The sequence below is a fragment of the Carassius carassius genome, chromosome 39, assembly GCF_963082965.1.
Source record: "Carassius carassius chromosome 39, fCarCar2.1, whole genome shotgun sequence".
Classification (NCBI taxonomy): domain Eukaryota; kingdom Metazoa; phylum Chordata; class Actinopteri; order Cypriniformes; family Cyprinidae; genus Carassius; species Carassius carassius.
In genome coordinates this window covers 15,563,191-15,577,870 of record NC_081793.1, presented here as the reverse complement: position 1 = coordinate 15,577,870, position 14,680 = coordinate 15,563,191, and the positions used below count along the sequence as shown (strand labels likewise).

Genomic DNA, 14,680 nt, shown 5'->3' with positions numbered 1-14,680 from the left:
AAAAATTACACACTTATATTATATTAAAGGTTTAAGTGCTGAGGACAAGGAAGGACTCATTAGATCTGAACCAAGGTGGGTTTAAAAGTGTATCTTACGTAAAGCCGTGCTCCAACCTCACTCAGACTAAAAGGAAAAATAAGACCAAAAATGTAGCAACTTCACACTCCACTGTGCACTCAGAGGTGCAAGACTGCTGGTTACCACTTTTTATTTTTGCAGTTTTTTGAAAGTGTAAATTACTGGGCAGATGCTGGTGAAGGATAAGGCTTGCATCTTTTGGGGACAATTGAGTAGAAGTTGATGCCTCAAATCAAGCATCCGTTCCCTCCCTCGGATTCTTAAAGAGGGCAATCACTACACAACACTTTTAACCATGCCATGGGCCGGCATACATTAGATTACAGTATTACAAGACATTTTCAATCTGCACAAAATGTGTCGGCTATCTTTAACACGTTTGTAATAAACAGCCATTTTGAACCTCCTGCTTCTTTGGAAATAACATAAGTGAACTCAAATTAGACAGAAAACCAACATTAATATTTAAACTGTTCTCAGTTCTGACCTGGAATAATGAATCAAAACAGCGAGCAAGCACTTATTTACACAGAGGAAGAAACAAAAAGCTGTAAAATGTGTGAAAGGTTAGTTTCTCCCCCTTTCTATTAACGTTATAGATACTTATCAATGTTTCATTTGAAACTTTTCCGTTACAATCCACTGTTTTCTGTTTGAAGGCTTTTGGCAATTCTTCTTAGATTTCCTTTACATCAACACTGAATTTTTGAGAGAAAGTTAGGGAGATAGAAATTACTGGATGGAAAGAGGACAAATGATTTTTCTCCTCAAAAAGCAGTGAATCTCCTGCATCTTTTCACCAATTTTGAGTAATGGTTCTCCCATTAAACTTAGAGCAACCAAAGTAGTCAATACAAAGACAGTCTTGTTTGGCTTGTAGTTCAAACCTCTGACATTACAAATGCAACCACTGAAGCCCGTTTAGTGAGGCTATTTAAGAATGGTTCAAGAAGTCCAAAAGAGAAAAATCAAAAAGGAGGATGTCACATGTGGGTTTCCGGTCTCCTCAGCCTTCCCTGTGAACCACAACAACCCCAGCTGTGTGGCTTTCCTTCAGTCTTTATCCCAGGGTCAGTGCGCCAATCAGGGAAGTGGGACAAACCCAGACGCCAACCATCTTTAATTTTTTTCTTCATCGCTGTCGTCAGGGCTGATGGCTGGGCTGTAGGTTGGAGAGGTGGGGCTGTAGCCGGGAGAAGTGGGGCTGTAGGTCGAGCCCTTTGGACTAGTTGGAGAGTAGGTAGGGGATGTGGGTGAGTATTTGGGAGAAGTTGGAGAGTAAGTCGGTGAGGTGGGGGAATATTTGGGACTGGTTGGGGTGTAGGTAGGAGAAGTTGGAGAGTAAGTAGGGGAAGTGGGGCTGTACTTGGGAGTAGTTGGGGAGTAGGTTGGAGAAGTGGGACTGTATTTGGGCGAAGTGGGAGAGTACTTTGGGGAAGTGGGTGAATATTTTGGGGATGTTGGGGTATATTCGGGAGAGCTGGGACTGTAGGAGGGGGAGGTGGGAGTGTATTTTGGAGAGGTGGGAGAGTAGGATGGAGAGCTGGGACTGTAAGAGGGCGAGCTTGGGGTGTAGGTGGGAGACTGCGGGGTGTAACGTGGACTGGATGGAGAATAGGACGGCGAAGTTGGGGAGTAAGAAGGAGATGTGGGGGAATAATTCGGACTGGTTGGGGTGTAATTGGGAGAGGTGGGAGAGTAGGAAGGTGAGGTGGGGCTGTAAGATGGAGAGGTTGGAGAGTAGCTTGGCGAGGTGGGCGTATAGTTGGGCGAAGTGGGACTGTAGCTCGGAGATGTTGGAGAATAGGACGGGGAGGTTGGAGAGTAGCTTGGAGAGGTGGGAGAGTAAGACGGGGAGGTCGGGGAATAAGATGGAGAAGTTGGGGAATAAGATGGAGACGTGGGGCTGTAACTCGGTGAGGTTGGGCTGTAGCTGGGGGACGTAGGGCTATAGCTGGGGGATGTTGGCGAGTAAGACGGTGAAGTCGGGGAGTAAGACGGTGAAGTTGGAGAGTAAGACGGTGAAGTCGGAGAGTAGCTTGGAGATGTTGGAGAATAAGACGGCGAAGTCGGAGAGTAGGAGGGTGATGTGGGTGAGTAGGACGGAGATGTAGGGCTGTAGTTCGGACTTGTGGGAGAATAAGATGGCGAAGTCGGAGAGTATGATGGCGAAGTCGGAGAGTAACCAGGGCTCTGCGGGGTGTATCCACCAGGAGAACGAGGCTCGTAGGCAGGAGAAGTTGGAGAGTAATTCGGAGACAAGGCTCCTAACGAGAGAAAAATGGAAAGGGTTGCATTAGTGGCCTGTTTGGTTTGCAACCTACTAATACAACAAAGCAAACAAAATAATGTTATTATTAAAAACAGAACAAGACCAAAATAGACCGTAAAGTAACCTGGTGAGGGGATATAAGGGCTAGCTGGTCCAGGGGATCCAGGAGAACCAGGAGTTGGAGACCAGGCAGGAGAATAGCCAGGCGAGAAGCCGCTGGCATCAGATGCAGCACTGGGAGAGAAGCCTGCAGCACCTGGTGTCATTCCGCTTCCTGTAAGGGAAAAAGAACAGGGCATGAAATGAAAAAAGGAAACGAACAAGAAAAAGCACTGTAAATAAGGGTGGCAGTAAAACAAAACTGTATGTAGTATTTCTTCACTCACCAACACTGGGAGACCAGGCACCATATGCAGGAGTGGCTCCTGTGTTCCAGGGAGTCATGGCAGGTGACATGCCACTCATGGGGCTGGGGGCAGAGCCAAAGAACATACCCGTGGCTGTGGTGGGAAAAGCAATGATTAACCAAAGGTTTAAATTTGGGGAGAAAGTACAATGTTTAAGCCTTTAAGCATTCAAAAAGAGAAAGCAAGTGTGACTTACGTCCTGCAACACTGATACCAGGGATATTGGTGGGAATCTCCATGCCATACTTGCACTTCTCAGCATCCAATAGCAGATCAAAGCAACCAGTGCCTGCAGGAGCCAGCTGTCCCAGCATGATATTCTCAGACACTCCTTTCATTGGGTCACATTCACCATGAGATGAGGCTTCCATCAACACATCCACCTACAGAAGGAAAATCTTTAAACAATTCTTTAAAAGATCAACCTTAATACCATTTTAAGACACTAAAGAGACTCACCGTCTCTTCAAAAGAGCACTTCATCAGCGGACCAGTGTCCTGCCTGTTGATACCGTGACGAGTGATGGCCATCAAGTGACCCCTGCAGGTCATCGTGTCACACAGCAAGGCAAGATGGCGGTAGTTAACGTAAGAACCGTCGAAAGAGATGACGTGGTACAACTCTCTTTCCAGAGCCTTACGCACAGCCTCAATACCAAGAACCTGCAATTGAAGAGTAGACATTTCTGAATTTGATCTAAGGACTTAATAGATCACATACTTTACACAAGCTATTAAATGATTCTTACAGTGAAAATCTCCACAATGTCGTTGGAGGTGGTTCTGACAGGGTCCACGTCCTTCTCACTGAGGACCCTCATAAGACTGACTCCATCCGTTTCCAAGATCCACTCTTGCAAGGCTTTAAACTCTCCCTCTTCTGTAATGATGATTTTCTTCTTGTTGTCAGTCTGTGGTAGATGCATGTACACCTACAAGGGCAGAGAGAATGAGAAATTAGACTCCAATCTCATGGTCATCTGTGACTGTGAAGTCCACAAAACTTTAAGCAGGTGTCCTGTGTGTCATTTAAAACTTCTGTTGGACACCAATTAGCACTCCCAATTACTCAGGAGCATGTAAGTGCCATGTGCCTTTTTCGATGGGCTGTCAGGTTTACTAAAGTGAAGTTGGCAAAAGGAGGAAGAAAAATACCTTGCTGATCTGTTCGATGCCTTGCAGTGTCATGTCTGTCAGCATGTTGGATTCGATGCAGCGAAGGAAGACATCGTCATCCATCTTATCCACTACCTCCTCATCCTGGGCACAAGATTCAACATTAATAATTCAACATCGAGAGGAGAGGCCAGTTACGAGCTCACCAGTAAAATTTCTAATTACCTCTTGAAACTTGTTTTCGTCACTGTTCATGATGCGGATTCGCAAAACCAGTTTCTCAGCATTGTCATCATTGAAGATGCAATTAAGGTCATCCCCAAATCCTTAAAGATTAGAGTTAGAAAATTACCCATCACCTCGGCGTCCATGCTGTTTGCCATTTAAAGTGTTGTATTAACATTAATTTATTCAGTGATAATCTCAAGCCCACCTGCATTGATCTTCTCTGCAATCTGCTCCATAGTCAGTTTACGGTCAGTCATGTGTTTGCGGTCAAGTTCGATACGCAGCAGCCAGGGTGAAATGCGAGTCACATCGAAGTCAGGCATCTCATAGTACACATTAACCCACTCCTGATCCTCAGTCACCACAGTGTTCTGAGGGTTGGGGTCATAATAAATGGCTGTGTTGGCAGTGACTTTGCGCAGGGTTGTGTGCTCCAACCGACACAGGATATCTTTGGCCCTCTCTGCATCACGGGCCGCTTGGCCCAGGAGAAAGACGGTCAAGGAGGGGGTCTTGGGACGCTTTGAGATGTTGATAAGCTCTTTAAGTCGAGGGACACCGAGAGTGACATTTTTGGCAGACACACCGGCGTAGTGGAATGTATTCAGGGTCATCTGAGTAGCAGGCTCTCCCAGAGACTGGGCAGCCAGAGCACCTACCATCTCACCAGGGTGAGCCTGAGGAAAACAATAAGAAAGTGTCTAGCTTCAGGCAATGAGACAACTTGATAAATGGATAAAAGATATATTATTAGCAAGCATTTCTTACAATGGACTGGTTAAATTTGGTCTCAATTTCTCCCAGCAGCCAATCAAAAGCCTCTGTACTAAGACGGAACTCCTCAGTCATTCGCTTGGAGCACAGGGTGGAGCGCAGGTGGATGTTGAAGAGCAGAGTCGCGTTCTCCTGGGCTTGCCTACTTAACTGGTCTTCACCATTTACGATGACCAGCTTCTTACTCAAGTCATAAACTCCTGCATAAAACCAGAGCAAATATTCATGTGCGATTATCACAAGGCAACACGCTTACAGTTCAATCCAATAATACCACAACAAAAGGGTGGTGCCATGACTATAATGACAAGTCATTTCTTCAGTCAACACTTATACAAAGATGTAAACCTGGGCTTTATAATCAGCTTGCACAGGTCTGCCACAAGACAGTGGTAAGCTATAGGGATCAATCGTCAGCAGGCTTTATGTAGTCTTTATTTAGCTGGGAGACCCGCTCAAACACAGAAAGTCTTAATAAGATAGTTAAAGCAGTGCATACAGTGTGCATGTCAAAATAAGATGAAATAAAAGCTAGTTAAAAATACCTAAATAACATCCCTTGACAGGCTCAAAGTACAAACCAATGCGTTTAACCCACCTTCCACTACTCGTGCTGGGTTGAGGTCAGTTGGTGTTCGAGGATTGATGCGGAAGATCTTCTGAGCATTCCATATCATTCTGGCCAAATTGCACGGTAGTACCACCTATGGAAAAAAAACACGGCAGTATAGGTCTATGGACATTCTATAGAAGTGTGCAAATACAGTGATATGAATTCATTTCATTTGATACAGTTGTAACCGAATGAGGATAAACCCATCCTAAGAGTGTATGGATATTGATGGCGCTTTAAAGGGTGCTCTTAAGGGTCAGACCTTGCTGTCTCCCGTGGGGAAAATAGCCCTCAAGATCTCTCGGTCTTCCTTCATCTTCTCAAACTCTCTCTCAAGAGAACTCTGGACGTGGGCATTGGTCAACACATCTTTCACCACATCTTCCTGAAGAGTTCGGCGGAGAGCTCGTTCATTGGTGTAGTCAAACTTGAACCTGTGCAATTAAAGAAAGAGGCAGAAAGTTGAAATCGATGACTTTAGTCAGTAGTCTGGATCTGTCTTGAAAACAGTAGATGGCTTAATATTAATGTCCCTGTTGATTTAAGTAGTTTAAACTACTGGCAATATTGTATTCTTGTAAATACTTTAATGAACACAAAAGCACTCACTTCTTCTCAAAGGCTTTGTTGGATGGCTTGAGGGTAGCCATGTTTTGGAACTCGACAGCCTCTCCTGCCAGTCCATCCTCTCCATACCTCAGCTGGACAACTTGGTTAATGGAGTTTCTGACTGTAGCATCATACTTTACCATAACAGACTCCATAGACTTGATCAGACGACGCTGAATATAACCTGAAGGAACGAGAAAAATTCAAAACTCATGAAGACAATTTCAGCCACAACCAAGACAAATCCGATGACAATTTTACATCTCACTTAGAGACTAGAAATATGTTTTATGATTTGAAGTTCAGATTATATTTAGTATTAGCCCTCAATAGCTGCTCAGTCCATGCATGTTCATTACCTGTCTCAGCAGTTTTGACAGCTGTGTCGATCAGACCCTCTCTGCCTCCCATGGCGTGAAAGAAAAACTCAGTTGGTGTGAGACCGGCCAGATAGGAGTTTTCTACGAAGCCTCTACTCTCTGGACCATAGTCATCCTTAATGAAGTGAGGGAGGGTGCGGTGCTTGAAACCGAAGGGGATTCGCTTACCCTCAACGTTCTGCTGCCCCACCACAGCAATAACCTTCATAGAAGATCAGGAAGAACGAATACAGAGACTGTAAAAAACTGACACTGAACACATTTACATGCACACTGAGATTAATGCCATCTGGGATTATATTAAAGGTGCTGTATGTAGGATTGACACCGAGTGGTTGAACTTGATATTGCAGGTCAAAATGTTAAGAGAGGGTTTTTTTTTAACCTGGCCCCTCCTCCTCAGACTTGAAGTATGTTAACTTGGCATGTTTATTAAATATCTGCAAACATAATATGGTATTTTTATGCTTTAGTAGAGTCAAAAAATTACATAAAGCACCTTTAAGCCTTTAGTGTGAAAAAAGGCATTAACTTGCTTTTGAACTATTTTAAGATCTAAACACCATCTACTGTCTTCTCTCACCTGAGAAATGTTAATTTTAGAGCCTTTTGAACCAGCCACCACCATGGATTTGAAATTGTTGTACTCAGACAATGACTTCTGGGCAGAGGATCCAGTCTTGTCTCGAGCATCGTTCAAGATGCGGTTGACCTGGTTCTCAAAGGTCTGTCTCAGAGTGTTACCTGGGGTGGGCTCCAACTCATTGTTGTGGGCTTTCTCAATGACCTGTGAGAAAGAAATCCTCATGCACAACTGCACTCATGTACGAAAGCACTGATCAGTTATATTTATAAAACCCTAATGATGTCAACTCACCTCTATCACATCCTGTTTGGCTTTCTTAATCGTGTTCTGAATGTCCTGATATGTCGCCTTATCGGCAATGGAGTCTCCGATACCAATAGAGTGACCTGAAGACGACAAGATACAGGAGTTTACTCAATATTTACACATACTTTTAAACATTTCATTAAATCGCGATTGTAGTTCAAATTTAGTCAGTAAAGCCGGTTCTGTGATTAGCAGTAAATCTCCATCACCTGCTTTCAGGTGGAACAGCATTTACTGCACAGAGTTGTAGTTCTCTGACAAGCTGTGCAAAATCGCATTCGTAAATGCAGACAATATGAAAGTGATGTGATATTCAGCCAAGTATGGTGACCCATACTAAGAATTCGTGCTCTGCATTTAACCCATCCAAAGTGCACAAACACAGCAGTGAACACAAACACACACAGTGAACGCACACCCGGAGCAGTGGGCAGCCATTTATACTGCGGCGCCCAGGGAGCAGTTGGGGGTTCGATGCCTTGCTCAAGGGCACCTAAGTCTAGGTATTGCCGGCCCGAGATTTGAACCCACAACCCTAGGGTTAGGAGTCAAACTCTCTAACCACTAGGCCACGACTTCCCCAAATTAATTCTAGAATTATGAAATTGGCAAAATCGTTCACGATAATGACAGCTGTTTGAGTATCTTCTAAGTCAGGGGTGGGAAACGTTCATCCTGGAGGGATCAAACACCTGAACAAGCTAATCAAGGTCTTGAATCTTATTCAGGTGCAGCGATATTTGGATATGCAGTGGGAGAGCGCCCTCTGGCCTTTGGATGGATATTTACTGTTGATCACAGAACCGTACTTCACTGATACGCAGGACAATCGCAGTTTGTCAAATCGTGATTTATTGCCTTTTGCGATTTAATTTCTATTAATTGTGCAGCCCTATTTATGATCATTTTTAATCCTTATTTTTTACCCTCAATGAGCAGCCAGTTGTTGACAACAGTCTGGATGTTGGAATAGAAGAGCCGTGTGATGTCATGGCCCATCTCAAGGTATGAGATGTGGACCAGAGAGCCAGCTGAAGTTCCCAATGACTTCTTACACAGGATGCCCATGATCAGCTCACCGTTCTCCACAATCACCTGCAAAATGAATTGAAATGAGAACAAAATTGCATAAACTATGTCCATATTTGGGCTGCATTACTGCACCTTAGTGTCTCCAGGGGAGATGTGTTTATAAGGGCCACTGTCCTCTTCATCAGGGTGAGTGCTGTGTGTGCGGATGGCATTGATGTGCCCAGGGATGATCAGGCTGAAGATCTGTTTGCCAGTCCAGAGAGGTCGAGGCTTCAAAATAGCCGGTTGGGGGACTTTGCCATCCCATGTGGAGAGGAACATGAGGAGGTTCATCACCTCACCCTAAAACAAAGCACACAAAATGATTTATTAGTACCTGCACACCCTAACAGCTCATCACATTCAATTTTATCCCACAACTTTGTATACGTACCCTCTCTAAGAAGACATCTCTCTTGGTAAACTTGCGCACAGCTGTCAGGGTGTCCTGCACAATACCCATGACGGGTCTGTTGGACTGTGGTGTGACGATCATACGAGGCACCATGGCCAGCTCCTGGATCTCAGCACGGGTCTCCAGAGACTGTGGCAAGTGCAGGTTCATCTCATCGCCGTCAAAGTCAGCATTGTATGGGGTTGTCACACTAAAAGTAAAAGGAATTTCTTCTTTAAATGCGTTTGTAATCTTCATTAAGTCAAAAAGCATTATGTTAAAAGGTGTTAAATATGACCATTAACTTTCGGTACCTTAGTAACAATTTCAGCAATTATAACTGATGATACAGTACACCAATTCAATAAAGTGCCTATCCACGAATCAATCCAAAAACAATGTGGTGGATCAAGTCTTAGAAATCCAGTGTACCTAAGGTTGAGTCGAAATGTCGACCATGGCAAGATTCGCACTCTGTGGCCCATCATAGACATTTTGTGCAGCGTAGGCTGTCTGTTGAACACAATAATGTCTCCATCACACATGTGCCGTTCAACCTAGAAAGAAAAATGAACAAATTAGATTTTAAATCCAAAAATGACATTGCATTAAACAAACAAGCTGAAAAGACTGTCAAAACTGACTTTGTATCCAATCTGAAGGTGAAGGTCACTTGGCTTAGGGTGGAATCGCAGGTCAATTCGGTCCCCGTTGTCTCGGATGATATATTTGGCTCCAGGGTACTGACTGTTACCTCTCCTAACAAGCTCTTGCAGTCTGTACAGTTAAGGGGGGGGGGGGGGGGCACTGAGTTACAGAAACCTCTCAGAAGACACTAAAATATTTTGTAAGTGAGATGTGCATTCACAAAGAGATAAAAACTACCATTACTACCTGTCAATGTTAAAGGGTGTGACGATCTCGGGGAAGGTCATGTTTGCAGCGATGGAGCGGGGAACCCCAACCTGGTCGATCTGCAAGTTGGGGTCCGGCGTGATGACAGTTCGGGCAGAGAAGTCGACACGCTTCCCCATCAGATTACCTCGGACACGTCCTTCCTTACCCTTTAGCCTCTGCTTGATAGATTTTAGTGGACGACCAGACTTTTGCATTGCCTGAAACAAGAGCATATGAGAGCAAAGTCTTCATTGATCACTTCATTGATTCGCCACTCGACAATTGCAGATTAAATATCAATCATGTTTTAACTGGCTGCAACGACAAATCATGCAGCAGTTTTATTTTGCGTGTACACTTTTTACAAATGCATTTTATTATAATTTGAAAGTTTCTAACAACGATAATGATTGATAAATTATACTTAAATTAAAACATTACTACTATTATTTTGATTATATTTTAATTAATACTACTACTAAGACTATTGATTATCATGTAATTGTTGCTTCTTCCAGTAGCATGGATTCAGATCTTCTAAAGTACAGTGTAAATCTTACCCTAGGTAGACCTGGCAGTTCATTGTCTACCATGGTAGCCACGTGGAACTGAAGCAGCTTGACATCCTCTGCTATAACATGCGCTGCAGCTCCACTCTGCTCATTTCGCTTCAGCTGGTTATTGATCTTCACAATGTCAGCCAACTTGTGTGTTAAATCATCCTAGTCGAAATAAAGAGAACAATTGAAACAATCTAACAGCTATTGGAACCATGCAATACATCAGAGTCCTTTCCCACTGTTTAATAAGAAATGCTAACCTGGTTTCTAGCAGAGCCCTGCATGACCACAGCTGGTCTCACAGCAAGAGGGGGCACAGGCAACACTGTGACGATCATCCACTCAGGACGGGAGAATTTGGGGTCCATGCCCAAGATCATATCCTCTTCATCTGATATGCGTTTGAAGATCTCATGCACACGTTCTGGACTGAGGAGGATCTTCTTCTCCTGTGAGTCTTCATTCACGTGCTTCCACTCCGCATACAGCTCCAGGCCAGAGCGACGGATGCGTGGCTGGTACCTGCCACAGCCCCCATGACCCTTGAAATGTGCAAGTAAAAAATTTTACTTCCAGAGCAAGCTTTAAATGCAGCGGAGAACATTTAAAATTGCCCTGTGTGCTTCAAAAACTTTAGGTCTGTACCTTCTCTTTGGTCAGGTCTTCTTCTGTATCCTGCTGCTCAACTCCAAATTTGTTGTCCATCTCCTCTCCACCCTCACAAATGTTTTTGCCTTTACAGAGGTCATAGACGTGAGTCAGACGCTTACGTGGCTGCCCCTTCGACTTGATCAAGATGTCTTTGATTTTTGGATTGTTCTGGGTAAAACAAAATTAGAAATTAAAACAAACTATAGAACAATTTGACCAAAAGATCTAAATCAGAAGAACCATGGAGGAAGGAATATTTTGACAAAGAAATAAATCACAAATGAAAGGCAGATAGAAAACACGGCATACCGCGTCCACAAGCAGTTTCGAACAGAAGAAACAGACACAGCGGAGGACCTTCATTATCTTTGTGATGAAGCCAACATGGAAGACTGGCTTTGCCAGCTCAATGTGACCGAAATGACCAGGGCACTCAGTCATGTTACCTAAACCACGACAGGCAAAACAAGCAGAGATTTGAAATTACTGCGTAACACACAAGAAAAAGCTTTAATTGTTTAATACCAACCAAAACTGGATGAAAATCTGTTTATGAACATACCTGCACACGTCTGGCATCTGCCTGATCTCTCAATTACCCCTTGCCGGGGGTCCATAAGGCCCCCTAGTTTAGGGCGCCCTCCTTCTGTAGTCTCTGGGTACTTGATGCCCCCTTCAGTAACGGACAACCGTTTCTGAAAATAACGGAAATGCCATTAAAATGTCTTACATTTTCACAACAACAGGAAAACATTGGTACACTGAATACATTCTCAAGTAAAGTTTTAAAAACTAGTTTCCAATAAGCAATTACTTAGATGTCACCTGGAAAATAATGTTTCTTTTTTTACATTTTAAATGTAAATGAGTCATCTATAACGGGGTTTTACCACCCATGCAACATATAATAACCACCAAACGAGGTGTCAGAGATTGCTCAAGTCTGCATTCATATAAAAGATAATAAAAATAAGTAAATAGAAAACAATTGAAAGCTCTGAAAAATGACATTACTGAATAAAAATCAGTTGTTTTTTTAAATCGCTCTCTTTAAAAGCATCACATCAACTCAAATGTGTTCTTTGCTCGTCATTTATTTCAAAACATAGTGCACTTTATGAACTGCACGTATTTGAGTATTTTAAATTAGTGAAAGCATGCATATAAAAGTTCACATTTTATTGCCAGTAAGGTAGACATTATGGAACAATGTGGCAACTTGGGGAGAAACTCTGGGTCTGCCATGTGACTTCACAATTGTCAGATAAAAATAAACAAACAATAAAGATAAGTTCAATTTACATAACTTCAAACAAGGCTTTCCGTGTCTTGTTACTAATTGTTAAAGCAGGATTCTTGTGTAGTGTTTCTTCGACTTTCAACTAAACATGCTCTTACTGAGGAACAAGTGGCTAGCCGGCTAAGTTAGCAAAACACATATTCACAAAAGACACTGTATGTTAATACTCGTATTTAATATGACTTTAACACGATGATGATTTGAGTAATATGACAATACTCAAAGAATTAAGAGAATACCCCCACCCAAGAGCAAAACCTACAAGTTCATCAGGGCTGAGGACGCCGAATTGCACTCTCTTGATGAGGCGCAATGGGCATGCGCTGTCGCTGGAAGGCGGTCCGTGCATCCTGTCTATTCAAAGAGACGCGTCCTCCCCCGGCACGCCGCTTTGTAAGAAGGAACACCTCTGAAACGCCACCAAGACTCTCCTGGCACCCAATGGTGTCTGGAACTTGTCCGATGGCCGTTTCCCAATGACCACCGTGTCTTGCTATTCAATGTGCTTTTTAAATTTGTGTTCATATACTAGCTATTGTAGCTACCGTCAGTCCCCTTCCCTTTTCCCGAACTACACTCCAGTGCGCTCTAAGCGCATCTGAGAGAAAACTGCTCTCACAGGGCTTTATATAGACTGAACGCTTTGCTACAGGTCTACACAGTCTACTTGGCAGGGGCTGAACAGTCAGAGGGCGGGTTCTGGATTGATTTTTCTGTGCACTTATTGGCCGCGGGACTGCATCTTATGAATAATTAATTAAACTCGACGTATAACCAATAAGATTGTGCGCTTTTGTTTCCGCGAATTGTATAGAGGTGGAGGCGGGACAAACCATATGAAGAGATTCCATAGGACCGTATAAACCATGGGAGGATCCGTAGACACTTTAAACATTAATATTAAATAACTTTCGTCAATATGGAACGTTATTCGCCAAACATGTAATTAATATTCATGAGGATAGAGCTTTTGCCCAATTGCAACCAACGCTTGACGGCGGTAAAATAACTTTCTTACTGCCCGCCTTGTTTACGAGCATTGCCGATTTTACCCGACTGATATTTTTTACCCTCTGAGCAAAAATAAAAAAAAACTGTGCTGTTCCGTCCGTCTCGCTCTGGATCAGCTAAGACTGTTGGAAAAGAAGCTCTTGTGAGAGGCCTACACCTACCGTCGAGGATTAACACATTATTTACGTTTTAAATACGATTTGTATGTAATTCAAATTATTAACTTGTTTTTATTTTGTAAGCCTATTAACATTCCTCGAACTATTTTTTTATGATTTCCTTACTTTATTTGTGTTCTACCGGAAAAAGGCAAGAATCCACGAGGTCGAGTAGAAACAATGGCAGGACGGCATGCGCTTTTTTCGGTATGATCCGCTGGAAACTCCGCTGAAAGCCTGCGGCTTCGGACAGTGCTTTTTAAATTAAAATAAACATTCGAGAGACGTTTTTGTTTTAAACATTTGATGTTTCTGTAACCATTGTAAGAATTATTACATTATTGTAGCTCACTGTAAAATAAAAAGAATAGACTTCTACATCCAGGCCATTGTGTTCTAGAAAAAGGCGCTAGCCTAAGTTTTCTTGTTACCGATTTTCATATAAATAATCACAAATCCATGTTTCGTAAACGGTTTAATTTGATTAACTCATATTGTTTGTTGTTGTCGCTAGTGTAGAGTGCAATCATGGATTTGTAGTAATGTTACATAGCGACTTCTAGTGAGCTTTTGCTTGTTTGTTAGCCGCCATTCTTTGTGGAATGGGAACATTAACGGCACCCGTTCAACGTTATTTTCTTTGAAATTTTAGTTTACACCTTCAAAATATTAGTGTATATATTTGTGTAATTGAGTACGTAGGTTTATATCAGGGCAAATCAACATTATTCGGATACATAGTTATGGATTGAGTACATTATAGTTTAGTGTAGAGAGATGGTTGTAAAAAAAAAGAAACATTTTTAAGTTGTTTTTATAGGTCTAGTCACATTTTATACTTGATTTAGTCTCTTTGTTACATATTGATATAGACACCAGAAATCTATCAGACGGTCGTTTACACGAACAATCATGACATAAAAAAAGCTATTTTCGTTGATCTTGGTCCTGTCTTTGTATGGTTTCAGACGTAGTTGTGATTTTTTAACCGATCATGTGTTCGTTATATCACGTTCATGTTAGCCTGTTGAGCTTGGATGGCTGTGCATCTATGTACATAAAAAATACTGAGGTTCTCTAACTTTTGAATTGGTTTCAGATTATACAATAACACGGATTTTTTAACACAAAAAGATGATTAATCATTAATAGCTGAAAAGACTTGGTTTATAAGGGTTGTGTCTATAAGGCTAATCGGATAATGGAGTAAGAGCTTGGTTGTAGCTAATGTATCAAAGCCAAAATCGACTTCCGTGAAACCACATG

General features: G+C 42.5%; 1 protein-coding gene across 1 annotated transcript; it reads right to left on the bottom strand.

Moving 5' to 3' along the window:
- Nucleotides 1-861: 861 nt before the first annotated feature.
- LOC132121469 (DNA-directed RNA polymerase II subunit RPB1-like) lies at nt 862-12,850 on the bottom strand. The gene is made up of 28 exons (XM_059530876.1): nt 12,508-12,850; nt 11,508-11,640; nt 11,255-11,391; nt 10,940-11,113; nt 10,555-10,836; nt 10,295-10,456; nt 9,732-9,952; nt 9,482-9,614; nt 9,270-9,394; nt 8,838-9,048; nt 8,537-8,746; nt 8,299-8,467; nt 7,358-7,452; nt 7,064-7,267; nt 6,460-6,682; nt 6,101-6,284; nt 5,754-5,925; nt 5,477-5,582; nt 4,873-5,078; nt 4,310-4,781; nt 4,102-4,202; nt 3,916-4,020; nt 3,510-3,692; nt 3,220-3,423; nt 2,957-3,143; nt 2,740-2,853; nt 2,478-2,627; nt 862-2,348 (listed from the first exon to the last, which is right to left on the bottom strand). The coding sequence occupies exons 1-28, from the start codon at nt 12,592-12,594 to the stop codon at nt 1,201-1,203; spliced, it is 5,898 nt and encodes a 1,965-aa protein (XP_059386859.1). The 5' UTR covers nt 12,595-12,850; the 3' UTR covers nt 862-1,200.
- Between the last annotated feature and the right edge of the window lie 1,830 nt (nt 12,851-14,680).

Coding starts and splice junctions, on each gene's coding strand:
- LOC132121469 (XM_059530876.1), bottom strand. CDS start 12,594: ATGCACGGACCGCCTTCCAGCGACAGCGCATGCCCATTGCGCCTCATC. Junction 11,114..11,254: donor CGAAACTGCTTGTGGACGCG/GTATGCCGTGTT, acceptor TGTTTTACCCAG/AACAATCCAAAAATCAAAGA. Junction 7,268..7,357: donor CCAAACAGGATGTGATAGAG/GTGAGTTGACAT, acceptor TCTTTCTCACAG/GTCATTGAGAAAGCCCACAA.